The sequence below is a fragment of the Galeopterus variegatus genome, unplaced genomic scaffold (assembly GCF_000696425.1).
Source record: "Galeopterus variegatus unplaced genomic scaffold, G_variegatus-3.0.2 Scaffold172, whole genome shotgun sequence".
NCBI lineage: Eukaryota > Metazoa > Chordata > Mammalia > Dermoptera > Cynocephalidae > Galeopterus > Galeopterus variegatus.
The window spans coordinates 651,998-678,586 of NW_007726283.1; the positions used below are offsets into that span (position 1 = coordinate 651,998).

Here is a 26,589-nt window from a genome sequence, read left to right on the forward strand (position 1 = left end):
TTCCAGAGACATTGTTTACCCCCACACAACTCTTTGGGTTCTACCTGGAAGCCACATTCCTGGTGTTGGACCATTCTCTACCAGGTCCTGCAATATTCTCCACATGCACTAAGGAACTGGGCAAGGTTCTTGCTGCTCTAAAATCCACAGATAATCTCTTCTTGTTTCCTTCTGAGTCTTCTCCACTCTTTTCAAATTGTATTTTTACCAATAGACTTGGGTATTTGTAAATAAGATCCCCAATGGAATGTTTTGGGGGCTTCCCCCCCATTTTGAGTGTTACCATATACCTCCTCTGATGCAAAGTGGCACAGTCTTCTGACATAAAAGGAAAAAATATAGGCAGAAATTAGAAATTAGTATTACAAAGATTGCTTGGCCGCACACTTTACATGACAAACTATTCAATCACAAATTAAGATGTTTGATATTTAATGTCTGTCTCTCCCGATTGTAAGCTCTACCCATTTCATACTGTTCAGAGACTCTTCTGTTCCTCACCTTTTGCCAAATGTTTACTCTTCAAGCCACAGCCCCCTCCACCTCTTTCACTCTCAGCAGACTAGCTATGATCTTCTTAGTAAAGAAGGAACTGACAGCCCCTTACTTCACACCTCTATCATTATCCACCCTCTTCTTCACTTCTAGCCAAGGCTGACCCCCTCCATTTGTGCTTGAGATCTCCTCACCTTCTCCGGCATTTTCTGTCATCAATTATCTCGCACTCTCGTGCACTTCAGTTGCTGCTTCCATGCAGACTCTTTCTCCCTCTTTACCTACAAACATTTTCAAGTCCAGCCCTTCCTAAAACATTTGTTAAATACTCTTCAAACTATAGTTCTCCTTTTCCCCCAGACTTCTTGGAAGAATTATCTATACCTGTGGCCTCTACTTTCTATTTTCTTAACCACTTGCCATTCTAGTGAAACTGTATGTCCAGTGACCATTTCTTAGTCCTCTTCCTCTCGTAAGTCTGCTTGCTAGACAAAGTCAATTCAGGTGAGACTCATTTTTCCCTTAGCTTGTGACATTGCATTGCCCTATTTCTTTCTGGCCTCTCCTCGTGTCTTAATCATGCTAGATCTGGGAGAACCAGTTAAAACATCATTGCAATAATCTACTTTGGGGTTAACAAACTAAATGCCCTATTGTCTGTTTTTATAAATAAAGTTTTATTGGAATACCCGTTCGTTTGCATATTGTTTATGGTTGCTTTAGTGCTCCAACAGCCAGTTGAGTAGTTGTTACAGAAACTGCCTATCTTGCAAAGCCTAAAATATTTAATAACTAGCCCTTCATAGAAAAACTTTACTGACTCCATTCTAAGTGATGTTGACAATATGGATCTAGATGAAAGATTGCATACTAGTAAGAATCAAGAGACGGACTACAACATTTATTAAGGAGATGTAAGTGATAGAAGTCGATGACTGATTGGAAGAGGTGCAGTAAGGACACAAAGTTTTTAGTGACACCTAGAGATTTCCAGTTGTGATGTGTGGGTGAATACTGCTGTGTTAACTAAGGGAGGGTAACACAGAGTCAGGAAGTTTGGGTGAGGAGGTGATTTTACTTAGAGCTATTTTACAATTGATGATATTAATACTGTATCCAAGTAAAGATAATACGTATAACTTCAATGCCCAGCAGTAGTATCTGGGTTAAAGAGAAAAATCTGGGTATGCCTAGGTGCCAGAATAAGAAAACAAAATGTGGAACCTAAAAGGGAAGTACTTATCATTTGAAAGTTTCAACACATACCAATTTCTCCTTCCTACAGATTCAGTTGTCAAGTTCTGCACACCATTACTCTCATCACACTTCACGTAAGACATGGTGACTTTATCATGAACAATTGACTGGTTATTTACATTTGTGAATTCACCTACTTGCTAAAATGTATTTGTAACACAAAATCAACACTCATGGTAGAAAATCTGAGTCGCCTGACACAACTCGCTCTCAGCTGAAGTTGAGCAAAGCAATGCTCTGCCCTTTTATTTCAGCTCTTTTAGTATAAAATATCCTTTTGTGTTCTATTTAGTGTCTTTTTCTTTTTGCATTTTTATGCTTTTTGTTGGCGATTTCAGTTTAAAATGGCCCTGAAGCATAGTACAGAAGTGCTGTGTAGTGTTTCTATGCACAAGAAGGCTGTGATGTGCCTTATGAAGAAAATACATGTGTTAGATAAGCTTTGCTCAGGTATGAGTTACAGTGCTATTGGCTGTGAGTTTAATGTTAATGAACCAACAATATATGTTAAATACGGTATCTTTAAACAGAAACATTCTTAAACAAGGTTACCTATTGATCAGCAGAGATGTGTAGGAGTGTAACCGCATACTTCCCCTAGGAGCATGGCTGTGGGAACTTTATAGAACGTAACTACCACAAATAATGATAATTGACTGTACCTTATTCCACAACCAGATTATAAACTTCTTGATGAATCCCTTATTCATCTTTTGTGCAACATACAGCACATTGCCATTCATTGACATTTCTACTACCAGAGAACAGACCTGCTTGTTTTCAAATTTATGTGGCCTTTCTCACAGACAGGATCTAATGAACACACCTGTATTGGAAAGTTCAAAGATGACTGGGGCCAAAGGCTAGAACATCCAGGCAAGCTTTTAAGAACAACAAATTTAGAAATTCTTTAAAAGAAATGACGGCCACAAATGTAAAAAAAAGTGCTTTTTAATTTTTAGCCAGAAAGATCATTAAGTTGGTGTAATAGAGTTGTCTTTTTTTTTTTACAGGAGTATTCATAATAATGTCTGTCTATATGCCTTAAACAACATGATTATTTAATGAAAGTTAAGATGGCAGGACAGTTGTAATTTGCATAAAATTTACAATTATTGTCCTTTAAAATACTTTCATAAAATTATAATTTGGTAATAATCCCCCAAATTGGAAGTCAGATAATTTTAACACAATCTTGAAATTAAAGTACAATTGTTTACGCAATAATGAATATGGACAAGTCTGTAAGTCAGATATCAAACCGAAAATTCAAAAATAAAGAGCAGAAATGTAAACAGTTATAAATATCGACATTGATAAATGTTGCTTAGAACAAGACTACTCAAAGTATGGACCATGAACTATCTGTGACCCATCCAAAATGAAAGAAAGAGCTTATGCCAGAATGAAAATCAATTATGTCACTAATCACACTAGTTCAGCTGACTTTTTTTTTCATAACAAGACTTTCTTGACAGAGGAAGCAATGTGTTTATTTACATTCCAGCACAAGCACCTTATCTCATTACAGGCTGGAGAACAGGTACTGCTTACTTCTCTTAAAAGTGCCATTATAATTTCACTGCTCAGAGTTAGGTTAATTTTACTGTAAGGAAAAGAATTAAAATGACAATTGTAATTGTCATCTATACATCATCTATTTTTAAATCCCATCTATCCAGAGATCCTATTCAAAAAGCAAATTAAACCTTATAAAATCATCACAATTTAACATTTGTCATATGTTTAAAGTGTTACTGACATCTACCCATTCAGAGGGGTTCTCTAGATTCCCACTTTAGTGAGATGCATCATCTCCTTCTGATACTTTTTTTTTTTTTTTTTTCAATCTTAGGAGAAAAAGAACTGAGTCATTTGCTAATAAGGTCTCTTAAAAGAGTGGCTTATTTTCACATTTCAATCAGCGAAAATATTTTAAAACGCCTTTATGAAAAGATTGGATTTTTATATTCTTTGTGCAACCACTAGTTGCTTCTTTATGATAAAACTTAATGTTAGGGGAAAAGGTATAGAAATTTACAACTCTGTGTTTTCCATTAACTAAGGGGAAACATAAACTATTTTAAGATTCCTCAGAGGAAAAGAAAACTGGTATAAAATGTTTTTTTAAAAAACTATCTTATAACTTAAAATTCAAACATTTCTTGATTTTTATTTTTTGGTATGGCATAATTCCTCTAAAAATTTACAAATATAATATTGTCTTTTGGAAAAGTAATCATTTCCTCCTTCTCCAATGGCTTACTGAGCTTTATCTGCATTATCTTAATACTGAAGGCAAATAAACGGACAATCAACAATTTAGAAACAACTCATCAGTTTTAGATATACAAGAGCTCCATTTAGCTTCTGCAATGTCCAGTTTATTGGACCAATAAACTACTTCTTAAAAGAATTTAAATGTATATGTATATGTCATAAGAGAGCTCCTTAGGCACCTGAGTTGAGCACAATACGCCAGAGCAAAGAATCTTTAAGAGAAAGTTGTCTAAAGACTATATTTTATCAATTTATACATATATACATACACTTATACACATATGCACACACACACACACACAAACGTACAAGTAGAAGTAACTTTTGCTTAAAAAATGTTGATATCAAAATAATTCACCATTTAGTCAAATAAAGTGACCTCACAGTTATTTAAAACAGTTTTAAGTTATTACTGAAGAATTTGATGTCTTATCAAAAGTCTGAGAAGTTAAGGTTTTCGAGTAATATATGATTCAAAGGGGAGACACCAGGTTGTTGATTTTTTGTTTTGTTTTGCGAAAATATAGTTTCTTTTGATACAGTAGCATGGTCATGAGATCACAATTATCTTAACAAGATAATACAACAGACTTTTTAATGGTCATCAGGCGGAAACTCATCATAGATTGTCCAAAAAGGAGTAAATTTCCCCACCATTAGGACTGAACACAGTCACTGGCCACTAGTCAAACATTCTGCTCTCTCTAGACTTACTTTCATTGGTCCCAGCAAAAGACCACACCTAGAGGCCACTCTGCAGATGGCCTTACACTGAGCCTCCTCATGCACTAGGAATTTTACACAATAAATATTAAGCTATTACACGTCGTCATGTTTATGATCACATCAGCCTTGCTACTGCTGACTCTAGCAATGTGTTAACAGTCCCACTGGTGCTATGATACTTTTTATGCATTCTTTTAGAGCTCTGAATGACTGGCTTGTGTTCTAAGACTGAGAAAACATCTAAAATTCAGTAAGCTGCCTGAGTCTGTCAACATTTTCTTCTATACTCAATTAATAAATACATTTGACTGACTAAAAATAGAGCATATTTAGTTTTACCTAAGTATCTTCTACTCCAGAGATTCTGAAGGATGAGAAACCTCTACACTTGCATAGTATCTACATTCCATCTTCCAGGCTTTACTAGATGTGAAGTATGTTGAGAATAGGAAAAAGACATTTAAGTTAAAAAATAAAGCCATGCTACTCTTTTCTCTGTTTCAATTTGTAGAAAATATCCCTGATCAGGTTTCTAACTTCTATGCTCAGGTTAAAGGACCTCTCTCACATAGCAGACCATCTGAATTAAGAATCTTATACAGTTCCAAAATATTTGCAATTGAAAACATTTTCAATTGTAAAATGTCTCTTAAGCAACTATAAAGTAGTTTATATTTTGGCTTAATCTTTACACTGTTTTCCTAAACAATTATGTCAATAGAGGCATGGCACAGGACTCACTTTAGAGAGAGACCCTAAGTTCCGTTGTCTTCATTTTATTCAGTTTACAATGACCACAACATAACCCAAACCACTTTTTTTTTCCTGATATATATAAAACATTTTGATAAGTTCACCTGAACTTGAATTCTTTCATTAACATGTAAACTCACATGTACAATTTTATTTTTTGTCATATATTTAAATATTTTTTCTCCTCTGTAGAGCTATCTCAGGATAGGAAATGATATTATGCTAGCAACCAGTAACTTAGCATTAAAACACTTCCCTAAATTCTTCTATGCAAAAGTGCATTTATGATATAAACATGTCAAATATGAAGCTACAAACCACAATCTCACACTGGAGTGGATTTAAAATTTCAAATTCAGTCCAAATGAGTCAAAGGGAAAAGTGCTAACAGAGCAAATCTGAAACAAGTTCATGGGGATTGGGCAACGAGTCATCGAAGCGAAATCTTTTGGAAACCATGCTGCTATCCTCTGGGATATTTTCTTTGTCTTCTCGATTACCACAGGTTCCATTACAAGAGGATTTAGAAGTCTTGTCTTCAGAAGACCTTACAGTATGATCCTGAATTTGAGAGGAACTTGAAGTCTCTTCAGGGTGAAACAAGTTTCCAAAGTCCCATTGTTGTAGCCAAGAATGAGAGAGGCAGATTTCTGCTGTTGGTCTTTTCCTTTTAGAAGAAAACACCAAGGGAAAATTAAGAACTAAAAATAAAGTTGAAGGTATCTTCGGTTTGATAAATTATAGGCATATTTCTCATTTATTATGAGAATAACACATACTCATAGTATAAAATCCAAACAGTACAGAAGAGATTAATAATGATAACAGCAATTAACATTTAATGAATGCTTAGTTATACATCAGGGACTATTCTATATGCCTCAAATATATTATCTATTAATCACAAGAAACCTAGGAAATAATAATACTCTTATTCTCCTCACTTAACAGATATGAGAAGTAGAATATAAGAAGTTTAAATTTTGTCCCAAATTTCCTAACTTGTAAATGGTACAGTCAAGTGGAACCTTGACTCTATAGTCTGTGCTTTAAAACATTGCACCATGTTATTGCACGTGAAGGTAAAAAGTAAAATTATTTGTTCTGTTCTCTCATTACCCAGTCCTACCTCCAGATATTTACTCTATACATATATGTATGTACACACACACATGCACACAACACATGCACAGGTTCCTTCCCACACTCCACATATTTCTGCAATTTGCTTTTTTAAACCCACTCAACAATGCATCTTAAGCATCTTTCCACATCAGTGAAGTGTTAATACATTCATTAACAGCTGTTATTATTTAGTACTCTTTCAAACAGATACAACATAATTTATTAGACCAGCTCCCCACTGATGCTGCCAGCATTTTGGTATTACATATAACACTGTGATAAACATTGAGAAAATGTTTTTTGGAACTTCTCTGATTATTTCCATAGGGTAGATTACCAATAAAGTTACTGGGTCTTTATATTTTGAAAAGGGGAGCTTAACTGCCCTCCAAATAACTTCTAATACTCAGTCTTACCAATATCTTCTCCAATATTATGAAAAAAAATAATCCAAGTTGTCTTATAGCACTTTCATGGTTTTACTTTTTGAGCATAAATCTTTATTCCATCATGAACTTATATTTATCGAAGGAGAGAGATGAAAACCGCTTTATTTTGTCCAATACACCTTACATGGAGTTTTTAGTAGACAAAAAGTAGTTTCTCCAGTCAGAAATCTTGACTCTAGTCTGCCATTGATTAGAAGACAATGGAAACTGCACTTAATTTTGAGACTTTTTACTGCGGAAGGAAATACTTGCCTTATTTTCTAGGCAAATGATAGATTTTTTTTCTTAAACAAAACTGACCAGTTCAAGTGAAAGGTATTCTATAAATATAGCTGGTAAACAAACATGTTATCATATTGCTTGATTCAACTATACGTGAAGACACAGAATAAAGAGTGAAAAAAATCAAGGAAAGTTTAGCCTTTGCATTTCCTCATCACCTCCAAGCCTGATACCTGCTCAGATGTGAATTCACAGTGTTTCCTACTTATGATTGCTGAAAGAGAGAAAACTGGAATACCTAGAATTTCTTTAAATCTGACATGTGCTGAACATTCAATTTATCATAGAGTTTACAGAGGAGAATCTAGTCAAAAAGCTTGAGAACATATATTAGCTTAACAAATAAAAATTAGTCAAATGATAAAAATCTCGGGTTTACAAACTCTTTGGAGGAAAATATATCTAAATAATTTATATTCTCTATTATTATCTTGTGTTCTTAAAAGCAGTAATGGCTAACTCTTAAAAGCAAAGTCTAGTCTTCAATGATGTTTGTCCAACACTTTGCATTTTTAAATTTTGTTTTCTATTATGAAAGTAATATGATCAAATACCACAATTTTTCAAAAGGAGGGAAAGCTCCCACCTATACTTATAACTCCAACCTTAACACAACCGCCATTACCATTTGGTGTATGTTTCCTTAGACTTCTGTTTTTATGTTCAGTTTTTTTTCTGACTATGAAATAATTAATGTACACTCATCATAGAAATTTTAGAATTGGGGAAAAAATATTTAAAATAATGAAAGTTGCTTATAACCAGAAGCAACTGCAGTATTATTACGTTTTCTACTAAATAACCTTCATGTCCAAAATATAGCCAGTGAGAGTTTGTTTGAACTTGCATTTACCAATAAAATAATTAAGAAACCTGTGAGGTTTTTTTTCTTTTTTTTTAAATGGATAAAGAAAAGGAGTCCTCAAGGAGATTAAGTGATTGTCAGAGATGAAAGACCCAGAAAAGTAAGGAAATCAGGATCCCAGCCCAATGCACAATATATCAAAATTTCTACATTTTCTGTAGCCAGACTATTTTAAAGTAAATAGGGCTTCTCCTCTCCTTGCCTTGAAGTTGCCAATGAGTAAGAGTCCTCAACCATAGTTTCAAGGTCCTTCTTTAGTAGGCTGCCAAAGGGCATCTGATCCTTCAAGGTTTGACAATCAGTAATTTCTACTTGTAGCATAACTATAATTTTTAACTACAAATCCTTCACAAAAAAGTCTTATAACCAGCCATGTTTACTATAAACTTTCTATTTCTAATTCTTCTAGGGAATTTCAGGGATTAGTAGCAGGTTGAGAGAGAAATTACCCAAATCTCTTCACTCCAAAATTTCCTATTATCTATTTTATATTTGAAGTTACGTATTTATTATTTAAAGATCTTTCATACCATTTCACTCCACATTTAACCTGAAACTTGAGCATACATCTAATAATATTATATACTATTTTAAAATGTATTTTTCTTAATAGACATATATTATTTATTTTTTAGTAGTATTTAAACAAACTAATATTATTACTTACTCTGGATTTTTTACTAAAAGGCTCTGGATAAAGTCTGTGGCCAGATGTGAAACTGATGAAAAAGTTTCTTCTGAATAATCTACATTAACTTGAGAAATGTTTAGGTATGTTTCTTGATTGTCTTCTCCCACAAATGGTGATGTATGAGTTAGCAACATATATGCTATTATTCCAATATTCCTGAAAAACAAGGGAGAAGAGGAGAACTTAAAATGTGTATTAATTTTAAAACATTTATATAAAGTACAATTGATACTCTACATATTCCTGTCCTCAGAACTGGTACAGTTAAACTACAGACTTTAATTGCTTTTCAAAGTTCCTGTAATATACTATTAAAACTAAAATAATTGTACTATCTCAATGTTTGCCTCACAGAAAGAGAATACAAGGGAATGCATGTGTGTGTTATATAATATAATGTGTATGTGTGTGTGTATGTATCTCTCATATCTACAATCTACCCTTCACACAGACACCTGTTGACTAGTCCATGAAGCTGCTATGACAACTCCTAAATGGTGTCCAATGATACAGTAATGATCTGAGATAAAAAACAGGGCTTCTGTACAAATAGGGGCTGCAAGTTTGGCAATGCACAAAGCTGGGCCGGCAGTTTTCCACTGCAAAACTTTTCAAACCCTTAAATATGTTAAGAACAAGTCTGGCACTCAGGAGCCAGAAAAAGATAATACAATACATGTTTCACAAACTTATTTAGCCATAGGATCTTTTTTCCTGGGCAAACTCATTAGCAGTTCCATGAAACAGAGGGAATAAGTCTGAACTCTTCCATTTGAACTATGGAGTCAGTCCCGCACTGTTGTCCCAACTGAAGTTCCAGTATGAATTCTGGTTCTAGTCCCTATCATGTTCTCTTTGTGCTAGCCACAAAAACTCACAATTCCCTGGAGATGTACTCTCACAAAACTGAACTTTTGTGTTGACCTGACCTCATTTTTCTGCTTAGCAAATAACTTCTCCTAACTCTTCTAGACCTATATCAGATGTCTCCCATTGCTAGGTGGGCCCTAACAATGCAGTATCTGCTGCTTCTATTCTTATTAAGCATTTTACCTTAAGTACAGAACATGTACCACTGTACTGTGGTTACTTTGTTCTTTCACTTAGCTGAGTCTTCAACAAAGAAAGGCATTTTCCTATTTATATCTGTACCTTTGGCTCAGAGCTAAGTGTCACTTAAGAAGAAGGAACAAGTAAATATTTTCCTGTGGCATAATAATGACGCTCTAATAAAATCTTTTAAAGAAAGTCTTATTATTTACACCTGGAATGAAAGAATCTCAGAATATACATTACTCAACTTTCAATAAAGTCATTCAGGTAACTAACAAAATCTTACCACATATCTGTTGCTGTGGTAATAGGATCATAGTTCAGAATTTCTGGAGCTGAAAGAAAAAATAAAGTTCAAATTTTATACTGACAAATTTAAAACATTAAAATTCTATTAAATTAGAACTCGATTTAATTTTGGAAAGCTGAGTGATATAATATCAATAGAAATTTAGCATAGTATTAATTATCCTGTTATTGGACATTTAAACATATCTAATATTGTGCAAATTATATGAGCAGTTTGCTCAAAAACACTGCCAATATTCTTGGAGTAACTGAATGCTATGTAGTTTAAAGAAACACAACTCATTAAGATGAGTCTCAGAAAAAGCAATTATGAAAAAGTAAAATGTTAGAAGCTGAAATCTTTTTAAAATTTTAGTTTTATTACTTTGTTAGGAATTAACTTGCATTATTTTATTACACTGATATAAGTTTTTCTTCTCACGTTAAATACAATCATATGCATTTACAATGACATTATGAGCAAATTATGCTTCTTGGAAATTCTAGATTTTTAAGTAGATTAAATATTCCTCCTAAATTATCAAAAACCTAATTTCCTACACAATTTATTTCCTGCTGTCTCTTCCTCTACCAAAAAAAGTGCAAAATAAATTCTCTATACCTTCTAAACATTAGCCTGTATTGCAAATCAGTAGAGTCCAAACTAGAATTTATGATTGAAAAATAATTTGTTTCATAACTTCTTCAAAGAGAAAGTGTTTCCTAAAGCCTAACATTTTTGTTAATAAAGCCTTTGATTCATATAAATTGTCAGCCTCTGTTAAACCACCTACAACCTTTCATGTACTTTTGTGAGCTGTGTTATCAATAATTACAATCATTTATTCTTGGACACTACCGCACCCTATTAGCATTCAAATGTTAGTAATTTGCTTTAGTTTTGCATTTTGGGGAAAGATAGCTGCCTAGCTGAGCGGCACCTGTTCTGTTTTCCTGTATCTTTTCAATGCCCGCACAGGAATATCAATATGAGCAACAAGAAAAGGCAAAAAGATTCTTACTATAAATTCAAATATTTTAAACTTATGTGCTGCTTCATACAACTTCAAAATATTTCATATGCCTAAACTAATTTGTTGGCTTAGTACAATATTCTTAGATTACCTACTTACTCATAAGTTCTTTTTGGCACCCTTCTTCAAAACCCTCCCCTCGCATTTTAAAGCAGCAGCAACAAATAACAAGGAGTTGCCCTGCTGACAATTCCTGCAAACCTGAAGATATTTGCTGCGAACAGCTTTGGAGTTAGGACTGACAGAAGTAGAAGTGAGATCTATGCAATAACCAGGGTTCAAGGGCAATCTATGGGCCATTTGATTCTCCCACTTTTTCTCTTTTCCAATTTTTCTCCTGTTCCCTAACATTCCTCTTTCACATTTCTTTTATCCTTACGTACAAAGCCTTTATACATAAGCATTAAACTTTTGCGCTTATATGTTCAATGTCCTGTGAATTGTTGTGAATGTTTGTAAATACTCTTACATTTACGACAGTTCATTTAAATGTGTCATAGACAATTTTCGATGCATTAAAATACCTGAACCAAATAAATCCTGGAATTACATGCTTTAAAATACAGTTTTATAAAGGTATCATTTAAATAATAAATTTCAAGATGGTGTAGAAAATGAAAGGAAATTCTTACCTAAGTATTCTGGTGTTCCCATGATTTCCCGCAGTTCACATGCATTCCCTATTTTTCGAGACATTCCAAAATCTACAATTTTTATGTCCCCAAGAGGGTATATGCTGCTCAATAATATATTCTGTGGCTAAATAAAGCACAACAAAAATAGTAAGTAATATATAATAAAAGAATAGTAATCTCAGATTGGAGATAAATTCAGTGGAATTTATTGCTTAAGCTACTATATATATCATTGAATCATTAATCGAACATTTACTGAATTACTATTTAGGAGGAGCTATACATTCAATGACGCATAAAGCCAAAAACACACTCAAGAAGGATTCTAGGTTTGGAGGGAAAAGATGATAGATGGATGGATAGATTATACTATAGAACACTGAGTACAGACTACCTAATTCTGCCATAAGAAAGTCCAAGAAGGCTTTTCGGTAGAGAGGATGCTTAAGCTGAGTCTTAAAGGATAAGTGGGAGTAAACCAGTTAGAAAGGTGCTCTGGGGAATAGCATGGGAAAAGGCATGAAGGAATGACCACACACATACATTTCCAGAAACAAGAAATGGTTCGGTATAGTATGTTGGTTCTGAATAAGCTGAGTCCGACTGTTCCCAGGTTTTCAGCTTAGACAGTAAGATGCATGGTATGCTTCATCATTGCCTCTGAGGACCCGTGACTTTGTTTCATTATTGCAAGCCTATGGCCTATTACAAAGTTCCCCACTGCTGTCATAACCCACACACTGCTGAGGCACTCACTGCTCCCAAAGTCTGTGTGAAGGATCATACCAGTCTCTTAACTTCAGGAAAATCTCATGGCTGTTTATTATTAAATCACAGAGATCATTACAGGAGAAAAGGTAAGGGTAATTAGTTCTGTTGTTGTCAACTACAGGATTTATGGTATATATGCCATCCTTGACTTCACATGCTATGTGATACACCTGGGTTGTCTTTAGCAGGAAAAAGACCCAACAGGAAGCTGATGGGAGCATGATTATACTGGCATTTACTCTGCTGCTTTTTTTCCAATATCTTATCAGTAGGAGAACTGGTAGAAATGCTGGATGGTAAACACTGCACCCCCTCCATGGGGCGTGGGGTGGGGGGAGGCCATACAAAAGAACAGATTTTTTTTTTAAGGGGTAAGAGAAAGAAGAAAAGAGGAGAAGTCTAGTTTGAGAAATGTAAATTTTAAAGTTTAAACAAAACATCCAAATGTTATCTAATCTGCAGTTGAAAAAAAGAATCTGAAAATTAGGAGAAAGGCCTGGGTTATAGGCAGAGATTCTGGAATTATTATTATTATGGAAGTGGTAATGGAAGCCACAGGATCATGCAGGGAGACTGTATACAAACAAAGAGAAGAGTTTCACATTCAAAAATAACAGACAAGTGGACTCAGATTTTAAGGTTGTCTGGCGGCTACAGAGGAAGGATAAGGAGAAAAAATAGTAACACGAGAGGCTGAAGTTTCAGGGGCTTAAGAAAGGAGCCTGAATGATCTGGGAAAAGCCAAAAGACTGAAAGCCCAAGAGAAAGATGAATGAGTATAATGAAAGCAAAGGAATGAGGATTAGAGGGAGTTTATCTTCAGAGATGGGGATTAGAATCGAGTATTTCAGAGGTAGACAGTTTTAGAAAACAAGGTCCAGAATGTGGCTGGTAAGAGTGGGATGGAGGGGAATGATTGTAGGATTAGAACATACAGGAATGATGCATTTTAATAGCTCAGTGATTAATTAGAGCTGCTCACACATGCAGTCTTCTCCTGTCTGCCAATACAAAATTAAGTCTATGTAGTACATAGGAAAGTAAAGGGCACACCCAGTGCAGTCTAGACAACCATATGACTATTGATTCATGTCAATACCAGCTTGCAACTGCGCATACCAAGAGTGGAGAAGGTGCGTTATTTTAAATCACATGTTACCTTACCTTTAAATCAAGATGTACAATGTTATTCTGATGTAGATAATAAACTCCTTCAAGTATTTGTTTAATGAGTCTGATAACATCATTTTCAGTGACCATTTCAGCCAGCTCAGGTAAACACAGGTTGAAAATTTCTCCACCTGCAGCACTGAAATAAAATTTAAAGATATAGAAAAATATCTTGAAATTCACTTGAAAAATCATTTACCTAAAAATGATAACTTTTAAATACTGTATACCTGTTAAGTAAATGACACTTAGCCACCTAAACTTTAGTGCATATATATACACTTAAGGACAGGGTGGGGAAGGGAGAGTGATCTTTAGGGAGAAAATAAATGACAAGAATATTTTCAATTCTAGGTACTAATATGTGGATTTTTAATAAATAAAATAAAATTGCTTTATAATCCAATGATGTAGTTTGGCTTAACTCTTACTGTTTTTTTAAAGTAGTTTATATAAATATATATATATGTGAATGAATATCACCAATTTTGATCCTCATGACAATCATGTGAGGTAGGTGGTTATTATTCTCCATCCCACCCACTGAAAGTTCTGAAAATTCATGAGAAATTAGCTTTCATATCTGTCTCAAGGTAACATGGTAAAGACAATCTGAGTATTGAAAATTTTAGTTTGCTATTAAATTAAATTTATAGTAGTAAACTCCAAAATAGGATATAGAAAGACTATATCAGAAATTCACATTTTTTATACCTAAAAAGGAAATAGATTAATCTTCATAAATATTTTATATAGACTGCCCTGGCAGCCCCTTGGTCTGCATGTCAGTATTTACTTGTCACGCACCCCCTCAAGATCTCCTAAGGGAAAAGTGGGAACCCACTGTTACAGGCTGGCACGAACCCCTCACTAATTCCTTTCATGGCTAAATTATTTAGTTATAACTAAACAAATTCATTCAAATCAGAAAGTGGTCTAAATATATTCCCGCAAAAACACTTGAGGTGATATTACTAATAATATTTTATTAGGTAATATTACAAATGCAATCACAACCAAATAAGAAAATAAAAAGATGACATTTTAGATTTTCTTAGAATAGGTTGCTAAGCACTTCACAAGATGTAAATACTGATGATCTAATCCTATCTTATAAGAAATCAGACCAAATAATTTGAAGTCACAGGAAAATTGTATAAAATAAGGATTTACTTATTTACATCCACTATAAACATTAAAAAAACAGAAAGATCTGAATTCTTCATATGTACAGCAACATAAATTGTTTAGGTAAGAAATTTATTCTTGAACACTATGATTACTTATGGACCAACATTCTATATTATATTCACTAAAGTTAATAACCAGAACCCTCTATCAATTCTAAAATTCAAAACAAAATACAAGAAAACAAACAGAAAAAAGTATGGAAAATACTTCCTAGTGCCTAGGAAATAAGAGACAGGACAGCAGGATGCTTACAGGGGGGTCTACTGACATCAAGAGTGCCTGGGTTTCATTCTAGCCTTGTCACCAACTAGCTCCGTGAACTGGGATAAATTTGCCTCTGTTTCTTCTACTGTAATATATGAATAATATAGCTCCTACTTCATTGGTGTAAAAATCCATATAACACATTGAACACAATGAATGCTATAAAGATCAAAGTAGATCATCTCTATAAGTATTTATCACAGTGTCTGACACACGGTATTCAATAAGCATTAGCTAATATCACAAAGGATTAAATCTAAATAAAATAAAATTGGCCAGGCAGACATCATGCAAAAAACCCTAGATGGTTATTCAACAAATTTATACAGTATGTTTGGGAATACTCAAGTATATTCTCTGTGAAAAAAGAGAAAATCACTCACTTTAGAAAATACCATTATTTTTATTTCTTTGATTCACTGCTGTATCTACAGCATCAAAAACAGTGTCTGGCATGTTGTAGATGTAGTAGGTATGTGTTTGTTGAATGAATAAATGAATGAATGATGGAATAGGCAGTCATTCTTCAAAGGGGCTGAAACTGGGACTCAGAAGTCTCAGTGACTGCCAAAAGGAAGAAACATGTTATTAGGAGCCATGAGAAGAAAAAATAACGGTGGTCTCAAATTTGAGTCCCAAGTTGAAAATCACAAGGACTGATATGTCACATTGCAGATATATAACCTGCAACTGAGTCATCTGTACAGTGTGCCAGTCAAAAGCCACAGGGATTTGCTGCTTTATGCTTTATTTATGACACTGCAGGAAAAGCTCTCTGTAGGATAGCTCAAAAGGAATATGTGCGAAAGCTCCAATCACATACACTTCATTTCAATGCCATCCCACCCACTGAAAGTTCTGAAAATTCATGAGAAATTAGCTTTCATATCTGTCTCAAGGTAACATGGTAAAGACAATCTGAGTATTGAAAATTTTAGTTTGCTATTAAATTAAATTTATAGTAGTAAACTCCAAAATAGGATATAGAAAGACTATATCAGAAATTCACATTTTTTATACCTAAAAAGGAAATAGATTAATCTTCATAAATATTTTATATAGACTGCCCTGGCAGCCCCTTGGTCTGCATGTCAGTATTTACTTGTCACGCACCCCCTCAAGATCTCCTAAGGGAAAAGTGGGAACCCACTGTTACAGGCTGGCACGAACCCCTCACTAATTCCTTTCATGGCTAAATTATTTAGTTATAACTAAACAAATTCATTCAAATCAGAAAGTGGTCTAAATATATTCCCGCAAAAACACTTGAGGTGATATTACTAATAATATTTTATTAGGTAATATTACAAATGCAATCACAACCAAATAAGAAAATAAAAAGATGACATTTTAGATTTTCTTAGAATAGGTTGCTAAGCACTTCACAAGATGTAAATACTGATGATCTAATCCTATCTTATAAGAAATCAGACCAAATAATTTGAAGTCACAGGAAAATTGTATAAAATAAGGATTTACTTATTTACATCCACTATAAACATTAAAAAAACAGAAAGATCTGAATTCTTCATATGTACAGCAACATAAATTGTTTAGGTAAGAAATTTATTCTTGAACACTATGATTACTTATGGACCAACATTCTATATTATATTCACTAAAGTTAATAACCAGAACCCTCTATCAATTCTAAAATTCAAAACAAAATACAAGAAAACAAACAGAAAAAAGTATGGAAAATACTTCCTGGTGCCTAGGAAATAAGAGACAGGACAGCAGGATGCTTACAGGGGGGTCTACTGACATCAAGAGTGCCTGGGTTTCATTCTAGCCTTGTCACCAACTAGCTCCGTGAACTGGGATAAATTTGCCTCTGTTTCTTCTACTGTAATATATGAATAATATAGCTCCTACTTCATTGGTGTAAAAATCCATATAACACATTGAACACAATGAATGCTACAAAGATCAAAGTAGATCATCTCTATAAGTATTTATCACAGTGTCTGACACACGGTATTCAATAAGCATTAGCTAATATCACAGTAAGCCAACAAAACTTAATTCCAACTCTACCCAACATCCATCCACTTTAAATTTGGGGCTTCTTGTTAAACCTCTGAGTTTGAAGGAAATATTTTAAGTCTTTGCTAAATTAAAATTTATTTTTAGAAACACTATATCATATATATAAAAATACATACAATGTACCCTTAGGTGAAAAAAGAGGGCAACAAAGGCATACGCCCAGTAGATCACAATTCTGTTTTTAAAGGTACATATGCACAGACAAAAAAATAAGAATAATTTTTAAATACAGTAATATGCCATAAAGTAACCATACTTTACATATGATTTCTATTTTCTATATCTTCTAATTTTAACACAATGAATAAGTTATTACTTTTATAACCAGGAAAAGTATCCTAAGGATTTCTGCTTGTTTGTTTCACTAACAAGATCACACAAATGCTATGACTGTCAGCCAATCACATTGTCCTTCCTTTTAGTTTGGCAAGCTGATAAATGTTCTTTTGAAGGACTGCCATTTTTCACACAAAAGAGGGACACAGGTGGAGCTATGGGAAATAGAAAATTAGAAAGAGAAGCAAGAAGCAAATTGCAGAAGTTGGCAGAAATTGGAAACAGAAATGGAAGCAGTAAGCAGCAGACAAGCAGACGCTTTGTTAAATCAAGCCACGCAGAGCAGTGACTACAAAAAAGAACAAATGTCTCTACAGTCAGAAAAGCCATCTAATCATTACCATTGAAAGGTACATTCAGGGTACTTCTGCTCTTTCTCTCTCTATAAGAGTTTGCTCCTTGAAGAGACATCAAAACTAACAAATTTAGAAATTTGGCATGTTTGTGTTCATTTGCCTATGCATGTTTACATGTGTTGTTTGTGAGTTTATGTGATAATAGTACTTTAGGACAACTATACCATCATGTAAACCTATGTGCTACATACTATCTAGATCTACATCTGTCTTTTATAGCTTTCTGAAGCACAGTTTAAAAATTAGTAGGGAAGTAGAGAACATCTTTTAGAAAGACTCTCACAACATAATAAAAATAAAGTTAACATAAAAGATTACGATCAGAATATTTTTCTATCAAAAATAATGGATTTTTGTGAGTACCAGGGAGCCAAGATTTTCAGTAAAACAAAGTAATATCTCAATTATCTGTAAAATACAAATCTAGTCACATAGCTTTGCAAAGCCACGGAAAAGGTTTGTAAAATAAGTACTTATCTCTAGTGATCAAAATGAAGTAGTTTTATATTTTTTTTTATTAAGAGTCTCTTTTGAAATTATATTCCTAAGCTAAAGGTGGAAACAAAGCTCATGAAATTTTAGAATGTGCCACGGAAAAGGTTTGTAAAATAAGTACTTATCTCTAGTGATCAAAATGAAGTAGTTTTATTTTATTTTTTTTTATTAAGAGTCTCTTTTGAAATTATATTCCTAAGCTAAAGGTGGAAACAAAGCTCATGAAATTTTAGAATGTAAAGGAAGTACAGTTCTTCTCTATACCTCTAAACTAGAATATGTGATGTGAATACCATTCTCCCTTTTTGGAGGATTGTTTTAAGAATCAAATGAGAATACACAAACAGTGCTTAGCATCATGCTTTATATATAGTAAATGCCCAGCATATGTGCTGATTATTAAAATTACATTAAAATGTACTGCTGTGGTGATTGAGATCATTTAAGAAGGTAAGGCTTTCTATTTTGCGTGGTCTGTTATAGTCTTCATCATTTTCTGTTGGGTCCATAATATTTCCTTAAAGATGTTTAACAGATGAAATTTTGTAATTTCTTGACAAAAAGAAAATATAATTTCTCTCTCATATAATCTCAGAGTTGTCTCTGCTGTGCAAAGGCAAGTTTCCTTTTTGAGTTTTACTATTTCTAGGACAAAGTTTTTGTCCCGTGTTCTCCAAAAAATAAGGATTCTTTATAATCAATTTTAGTTTGCTCAAAATTCAGCATCAGAACTTAGTATGCCCAATTAGATAATACTTTCTTTCCAGAAGTTTAAGAAAAAGCTTTGTATATGTTTTATTTAATTCTCCAAATATGCTTTTAAAACAGCTAGTATGGAAAACTATGAAACTATTTTATATGTATTGTTGGACAAAGCAAATGAGTAAGTATTGTTGAGAATCAGGGCTCCACTGTGGGGAAGCGGAGATAAAAATTTAGAATGTGAGAGATGACAAAGAATCTTAATGGTTGTGGACTTGAATCACAACTATGAGAATGAACTCTTGATTTCTAAAAAATATAATTTCTTAACACTATTCTTAGAAAAGGCAATGATACCTTTGAAACAATGATAGAAAACATGATAGAAAAACAATGATACCTACGAAAAATGATCATGTCCAACACCGCATCTTGGTTTCTAAATACCATTCCCCACTAAACAGAACCAGAACTTCTCGGAGAGAAGGTTGATTACAGGTCTGGGACAGGAAAGATACAAGATGACCCTGGAAATCTTGGTATATTAAGCAAGCAACTCCTCAAGCACTAAAGAGATCATATCAAAAGAACACAAAGTAGCTTGAAAGGGACCACTGAAAAATTTGGGATAATCTGAGCATGAAAAAAAAATAGTGGCAGAAACTGATTACAACCCATTAACTAAAACACAATGAGCTATTTTTAATTAATGTTATTTGTTAGTTTAATTAACAAAAGCATGAATCCTAGTGATATTAAAAAGGTGGGGGGCAAAGATGGAAGCACTTCTTTACAGAGGAATGCCAGCTTACTAAATTTAGAAGAAATAATAGAATTAGATATCACCATTTTCTGACATCCATTATAATAATTAAGTCAAGCAAGTGTATGAACAGTTACTGAAATCGCTGGATTCAAGTTGTTAAAGAGGAGAATACACACAGTCTCTAAATATCACTACACAGATTACTCATTAATCACAAAGGGAAATGTTTTTTTACAATTGGGAGAGATAGCAGCCTCTACCTTAACCATGTTAAAATTTAACACAACCAATAATGAAACAGCCTGACATTACTGCCACCTGATACGATACAGTAAGAAATACACATAATCACCCACACTGTCTTCTTGACAAAAATGTTTAACCTAAATATAATCATGAGGAAACAGACACATCCAAAATGCAGGTCATTTCATGTGACAAATGATATAGATTTTCCCGCAAAAAAGTCAATGTCATGAAAAATAAAACAAAATTACTAAAGAAGTTTAACAACAAAATACAGGATGTGAATCTTGACTAGATTTTATATTAGAAATTTTGTCTTAGGTCTATAGGACAGTATGTAGACAATCAAAGAAATTTAGATATAGACTATATATTAGATCACACTACTGAATTACTGTTAAATTTCTTAGGTTTGATGCTGGTGTTGGTTATGCAGAAGAGTGCACTTATTCTGTAAAATGAATACTTCAGTATGCAAAGGAGAAATATACTTACAACTTCCAAATGCGTTCAGTAAATGTGGCAAAATTTCAACAACTGATGAATCAAAGTGAAGGGTGTTAATTATACTATTTTTCCAACCTTTCTGTAGATTTGAAATTTTGTAAAATAAAAAAGTCAAGGAAGAAAAATGAGTATGTGGGATGGTTTGAGGTGGAAATCAAATTGGTAACAGTCAACAAAATAAAAGGTTCCACCATTTTATTTTCACTATATAAAAATTATTCCACCTTATTAAATCAACTAAACCTTTCTGACCAAATATTTATCTTCAACTGAGACTATATGATTTAATAATGCCACCCCAAAAGCAATAGACATAATAATTAATGCAAAGTCCTACCAATAAATTTTAGTAGGTCTTGGTCACATTAAATATAGTTGGCCCTCTGTCTCCATGGGTTCCACATCTGTAGATTCAACCAACCACAGATCAAAAATATTCAGGGGAAAAAAATGGTGTCTGTACTGTACATGTACAGACTTCTTTTTCTTGTCATTATTCCCTAAACAATACAGTATAACTACTCACATAGCATTTACATTGTGTTAGGTACTATAAGTCATCTAGAGATGATTTAAAGTATATGGGAGGAAATGCATAGGTTCTATGCAAATTCTTACTAGGGACTTGAGAATTCTCAGAGTTTTGTATACACAGGAGGTCCTGGAACCAATCCCCCATGGATACCAAGGGATGACTGTTTATTAATCCAATGAAACATTTGCTGAGTGCTTGCTACATTTCAGCCAGAGGTACAGAGATCAGTAGCAGTTCTGCTAGCTTACTGCCTAGGGTCCCTGAATCAATTTTCAGAGTATGAATAAGGTCCATCCATAAAATGTGTCAAAACTTTCTGATGTATTTTGTTGTTAGTATTTAGATAAACCCCAAAAAGAGGACTTTATGAAAGTAGTCAATGTTCCTACGTAGTGTAAATTCACCGTCCAAACCTAGTATTCATTACTGTTTTTGAAAAATGTTACTTTTTATATATTTCAAACATGCAGATGTCCTATAAGTGGATAACTTTTTAAAGGTCAGCTGAAGAATCTTTGACAAAAATAATTGCAAAATATACAAAAACTGAAGTCATATTGGTAGTACCTTGGCCTTTTCTGCAATTCTAATTTATTTTGAAGGTACTATTACATGCCTTAATATAGTATTCTTGGAAATGTACATAGTATTCATTCTTAAATGAACTGCTTATCAGTTTAACATTTTGCAACATCAGCGTTTCATTTATAAGTTGATTCCAGACAATCTACTTCCTGGCACAAAAACACTGATTTTTTATAAATATATAAACAAACCTCTTCATCCTTAAAATAACTGAATACTAAAATAAGATTAACATAGTTTTAAATTTAAAAAGGCAATGATGCAGGTTAGCTACTAAAAAGAATCACTATAGTTATCATTGCATTTTTTATTAAAAAGAATATCTCTTTAAGACAGATTTACTGTATTAAAAATTATCAGAACCTAAAGCATACTAAACATAAATTTAGCTGATCTCTTCCAATTATTGCAAATGTTCAAACACACCTTTACATACTTGTAATAAATGTGTCAGATGATCATGCAATGAAGGCACTATTTAAGAGTCACATATCAATATATTAGTTAACAAACCACAGTTACCTTAACCATCCTCTACCCCAACCATATGATGAATTGTTGAATAGCTGGGTGTTTTCAAGTTTTCACTGACTTGTGGCAAGAGATATATTTTATATTTTCTTGCTACAATTCCCAGCATAGTGTTTTACACATCACACATACTAAATGTGTATTAGGCACACCTTTATGTACTTTACCTTTCTGTTCTCCTTGGGTCATTTCTTTTGAGATGTTTTCAAAATAGATGGATAAAATATATAAATGATTTCAATCCTATTTTCCCATCAGATTGTTTTCCAGAAAAACTCAATCAATTTCCACGCCATTAGCAAAATGAAATAGTGAGTACATATACTCACTGAATAAGTATGTATACTCATTTCACCACATTCCCCATTGTGTTGTCCTTTATTTGTTTTGTGCTGTTAATTAGCTTTTGTGTATGTGCGTGAGGCTGTTCATTTAGTCTTGTGAAAATACTTGAATATAAATCATGTCCATCTAATATTTTATCAACAGGAATCTTAGGAATTTCTTATAATATTTTAATCATTTTTAATCCTGACTTTTCAAGTCACCTTATTCTACTAATTAAAATAGGTACCACAAATTTACTTAAATTCATTAAAGTGTATACTTACTATTCCAATACCAAAATGATTTCGCTTGTATTTTCATAGACCTCATGAAGATTTATCACACGGGGACAGGACTTTGCCAATTCAAGCACAGCAATCTCATGGAGAATCTCTGCTCGACAATCCTGTCCTCTCCTTCTCTTTTTTAGAAACTTTGCAGCATATTCTTGGCCAGTAGATTTTGATATACATTGTCTAACCACAGCAAATTTTCCTCTGGGGGAGAAAGATAAGGACAATCGATTTTAATTTTTCCATAGAGAACAGTATTAGTTTATTACAGATACTGCATATTTCCAACTTAAAGTTGATTCTTTCAAATATTCATGCCATTGGAACTTCTCTTTCTTCTCTCAACTGAATCAAAAATTATATATATACTTTTATAAAATTTATAGTGCTATTGTGTCAAAGTGTAAATGGCAAACTAATAACAGGATAAGACAAAATTATATTTATTCTTCACTATTAATATTTATTATCATTGCAGAGAGACAATCTCATTTAGATACAACTCCATGTCATACTCTTGATAGAAATTATTGTGTCTGAGTATCACAACAATTCTATATAGTAATTCTGATTCTGTTCTGCCGACCTCAGAGAAGACATGTAACTTGGTCAAGGTAAAGATTTAATCTTAGGTCTATTTCCAAATACCATACCCTTCATAGGGCATCATGTTAATTCTCTACTCAAAATAGCTTTTCTTCATTTATTTTAATTTTTTATATAAAAATTCAAATAAATGCAAAACAGATATCTGACTTATTTACTTTTATTAATGAATAATTTTGCCTTTCAGCACTTTTAACAAGCTCTGAAACTTCCTATCACAATTTGTCCAATATATCTCTTAGTAAGGCTCAGTAGTCCATGAAGCTTGTAAGAGATACCTAAAGTATACATGTCCTATACAAAATATTCAAAGACTGGCCGAGCCCGTGGCGCACTCGGGAGAGTGTGGTGCTGGGAGCGCAGTAGCGCTCCCGCCGCGGGTTCGGATCCTATATAGGGATGACCGGTGCGCTCACAGCACTCACTGGCTGAGCGCGGTGCGGCCGGTCTCAAAAAGGACAAAAAAAATAAATAAATAAAAATAAAAAATAAATAAATCAAAGACATTTCACGATCAACTAAAAAAAATAAATAATGGTTATCAAGAGCTATGTACAAACACCCATTAAGGTCATGTTTATCATTTAAAAATATTTTTAGCTCTCTCCAACAGCAGTGCCCAGCACCTCAGTCAAAATTTTAAAAGACTCCGAAAATTAGTTTCTATTGGCATATGTGTGCGCAATAAGTCTACAGTCATCCAAAATTTATGTTCACAGAGACATAAAGCTATTTTGAGTCAAAGACTATTTTGTGAAACTAATAAAAGCTATTGAATGCCTATTTAAAAAATATACACATGCCCTTAAATAGGAAGATTTACATACAATTCCAGAGGATTTTCAGATTTTGAAGCCCATCTGTAAACCTTCTAAGCCTGAGTCTAGGGGATACAAAATGAAGAACCTCTACCCTAAGGTTCAAATTACTCTCTAAAAATTATTCGAATTATTCAAATTATTCTGGCACTAACAGATCAGGTATAAATAACGGATCTTCAGAGGGTAACTTTTGATTCACAACTCCTCTTGCTCCAATTCCCCTCAGAATATACTTCTAACACAGCATAAACAGGCACCTAGCAAGGAAAACAGTTTTTAACACGCTTGGTGTTTAGGGTGTGTGGGACAGGGGGCGGGGAGGACAAATTGCTTGGCTGTATCCTACTTGCTAGTAGTTCCAAGGGCCAAGATGACAAAGATTCCTACTCTTTATTTCCCAAATTTCCTCAAAATTGGTGCTAATGAAAAGTACTAGAAACCAAACTGAAAAAGTATAGCTAGTAATGCAAAAAAAAAAAAAAAAAAATGTGACCAATGTATAATTTTATCCTTCTACATATATCAAAATATACATCAACTAAATAAATCTGCATGTACAAACCTGAACCTTTGAAAGCAGTTTTAAGATTTGAGAATGTTTAACTTTAACTATAAAATATTTTCTCACTGCATGCAAAAGGAATAAAATTGATGCATTTCAATGAGTACATAAATAAGTAAAATGGTCCCTTTGCATTCAAACCACTGGTGTTTTGTAAATTTTGTACTGGATAAACTGAGTCAGAATAAGATTAAATGACTCATAAAAGGTCATATATGGAATAAGGGTGCCAAGAATTAAACCGTGGAATGTGAATTTCTAACTTTTTGTTCTGACCACTACAAAATAATTCCTCCCTTTAAAATTGTTTTTTTAAAAAGTGCAACTTACTCACTTCTGCCAATTCTTAGATTTAGAAGCAAAAGCTTGTCTAAAACAGAAAGGAAATTTTGGGTTTTATGAAGAAATTCGCCTTGTAAAATATAGAAAACAGAAACTATTTAGCCAAGAAAATTGTGCATCTGAAAAAGTACTAATATATAACTTATAGTACCGATTGTGACAACTTAGTTCTGCTATCATTTTATGATGTCTACAAGCCAGAATTCTTTCAGAAACAAAGAGCAAAATTAAATAATAGCACTTTTTATCTGCTTCAGGTGTTCCTGAGAGACTTTTATAAATAAGTACAATACTCATTAATCCAAGGTAAGGTGGCCAAATGACATTGGTAATGATTTACCAATGTTCACCACTAAGGAAAAGTTCCATGAGGGCAGGGACTACATCTGTCTTAATTACTACAGTAATTAGAAAATCCACACTTTGCTAACTAACATATAATAGAAACTGAAATATTGTTTGAATGAATGCCAAAGTTATACACTTACTATACCATATACTGTGCTATTTTGCATCTGTTCTTAGAGCATTCATATTTTTTAAAGTTTACTTGAGATTCCAATAAAATTATATGCATATATCATTTATATACGGTGAAATAAAGTAAATATTTTTACTATAAAAATCAGATGACTTAGGGGGAAAAAGTTGTTTTCCATTTTGAAATGCTAGTTGTAGTTTAGAAGTATTGAAAGCAATCTTCAATATATTATGTTCCTTTACCAAATTTAATAAAAACTTTCAAGAAAACTTAAAACCCTTAGCAATAATCCTTAATTCAGACCCTAAAAAGGTAAGGTTGTACTTCCCAGCAGTGAAAAGGCCTAGTAGTTACCCTTCTGCATTGTAGAATACACAATAAAATGTGAAAGGAAGGGGGGGGAGGGTAAACCACAAAGGAAGCTGACGTTTATTTCTGAATCTGCCTCACCCTTCTAACCACCAGAAGTCCTATGAAACTTTGCCTCGGTTGGGGGAGGGGTGGAAAAAACTTGCCCAACATGTTACAAAACAGGAACAATGCAAGTTTTTTGAGAATAGTCAAAAGTGAACTGTAAACTTTTACATATTTTCCTTTAGTTTGCTAGAAGAAAATAAATTTTTGAATATTAACATCTTAAATTTCATAAAAAACAGTTGACTTAGAAAGATAACTTCGTAGTTCAACACATGCTAGAACCATATGTTTATATACTGCGAA

General features: G+C 33.3%; 1 protein-coding gene across 2 annotated transcripts in view; it reads right to left on the reverse strand.

Moving 5' to 3' along the window:
- Positions 1-4,245: 4,245 nt before the first annotated feature.
- Positions 4,246-26,589, reverse strand: part of STK17B (serine/threonine kinase 17b) — a 39,819-nt gene continuing 17,475 nt past the window's right edge. For both annotated transcript variants that reach the window (XM_008563266.1, XM_008563260.1), the window contains exons 3-8: positions 23,049-23,261; positions 13,869-14,013; positions 11,931-12,057; positions 10,263-10,311; positions 8,900-9,079; positions 4,246-6,178 (exon numbers count right to left, since the gene is read on the reverse strand). In XM_008563266.1, coding sequence (XP_008561488.1) covers positions 5,896-6,178; positions 8,900-9,079; positions 10,263-10,311; positions 11,931-12,057; positions 13,869-14,013; positions 23,049-23,261 — 997 coding nt within the window. In that variant the 3' untranslated portion in view covers positions 4,246-5,895. The remainder of the gene's footprint in view (positions 6,179-8,899; positions 9,080-10,262; positions 10,312-11,930; positions 12,058-13,868; positions 14,014-23,048; positions 23,262-26,589) is intronic.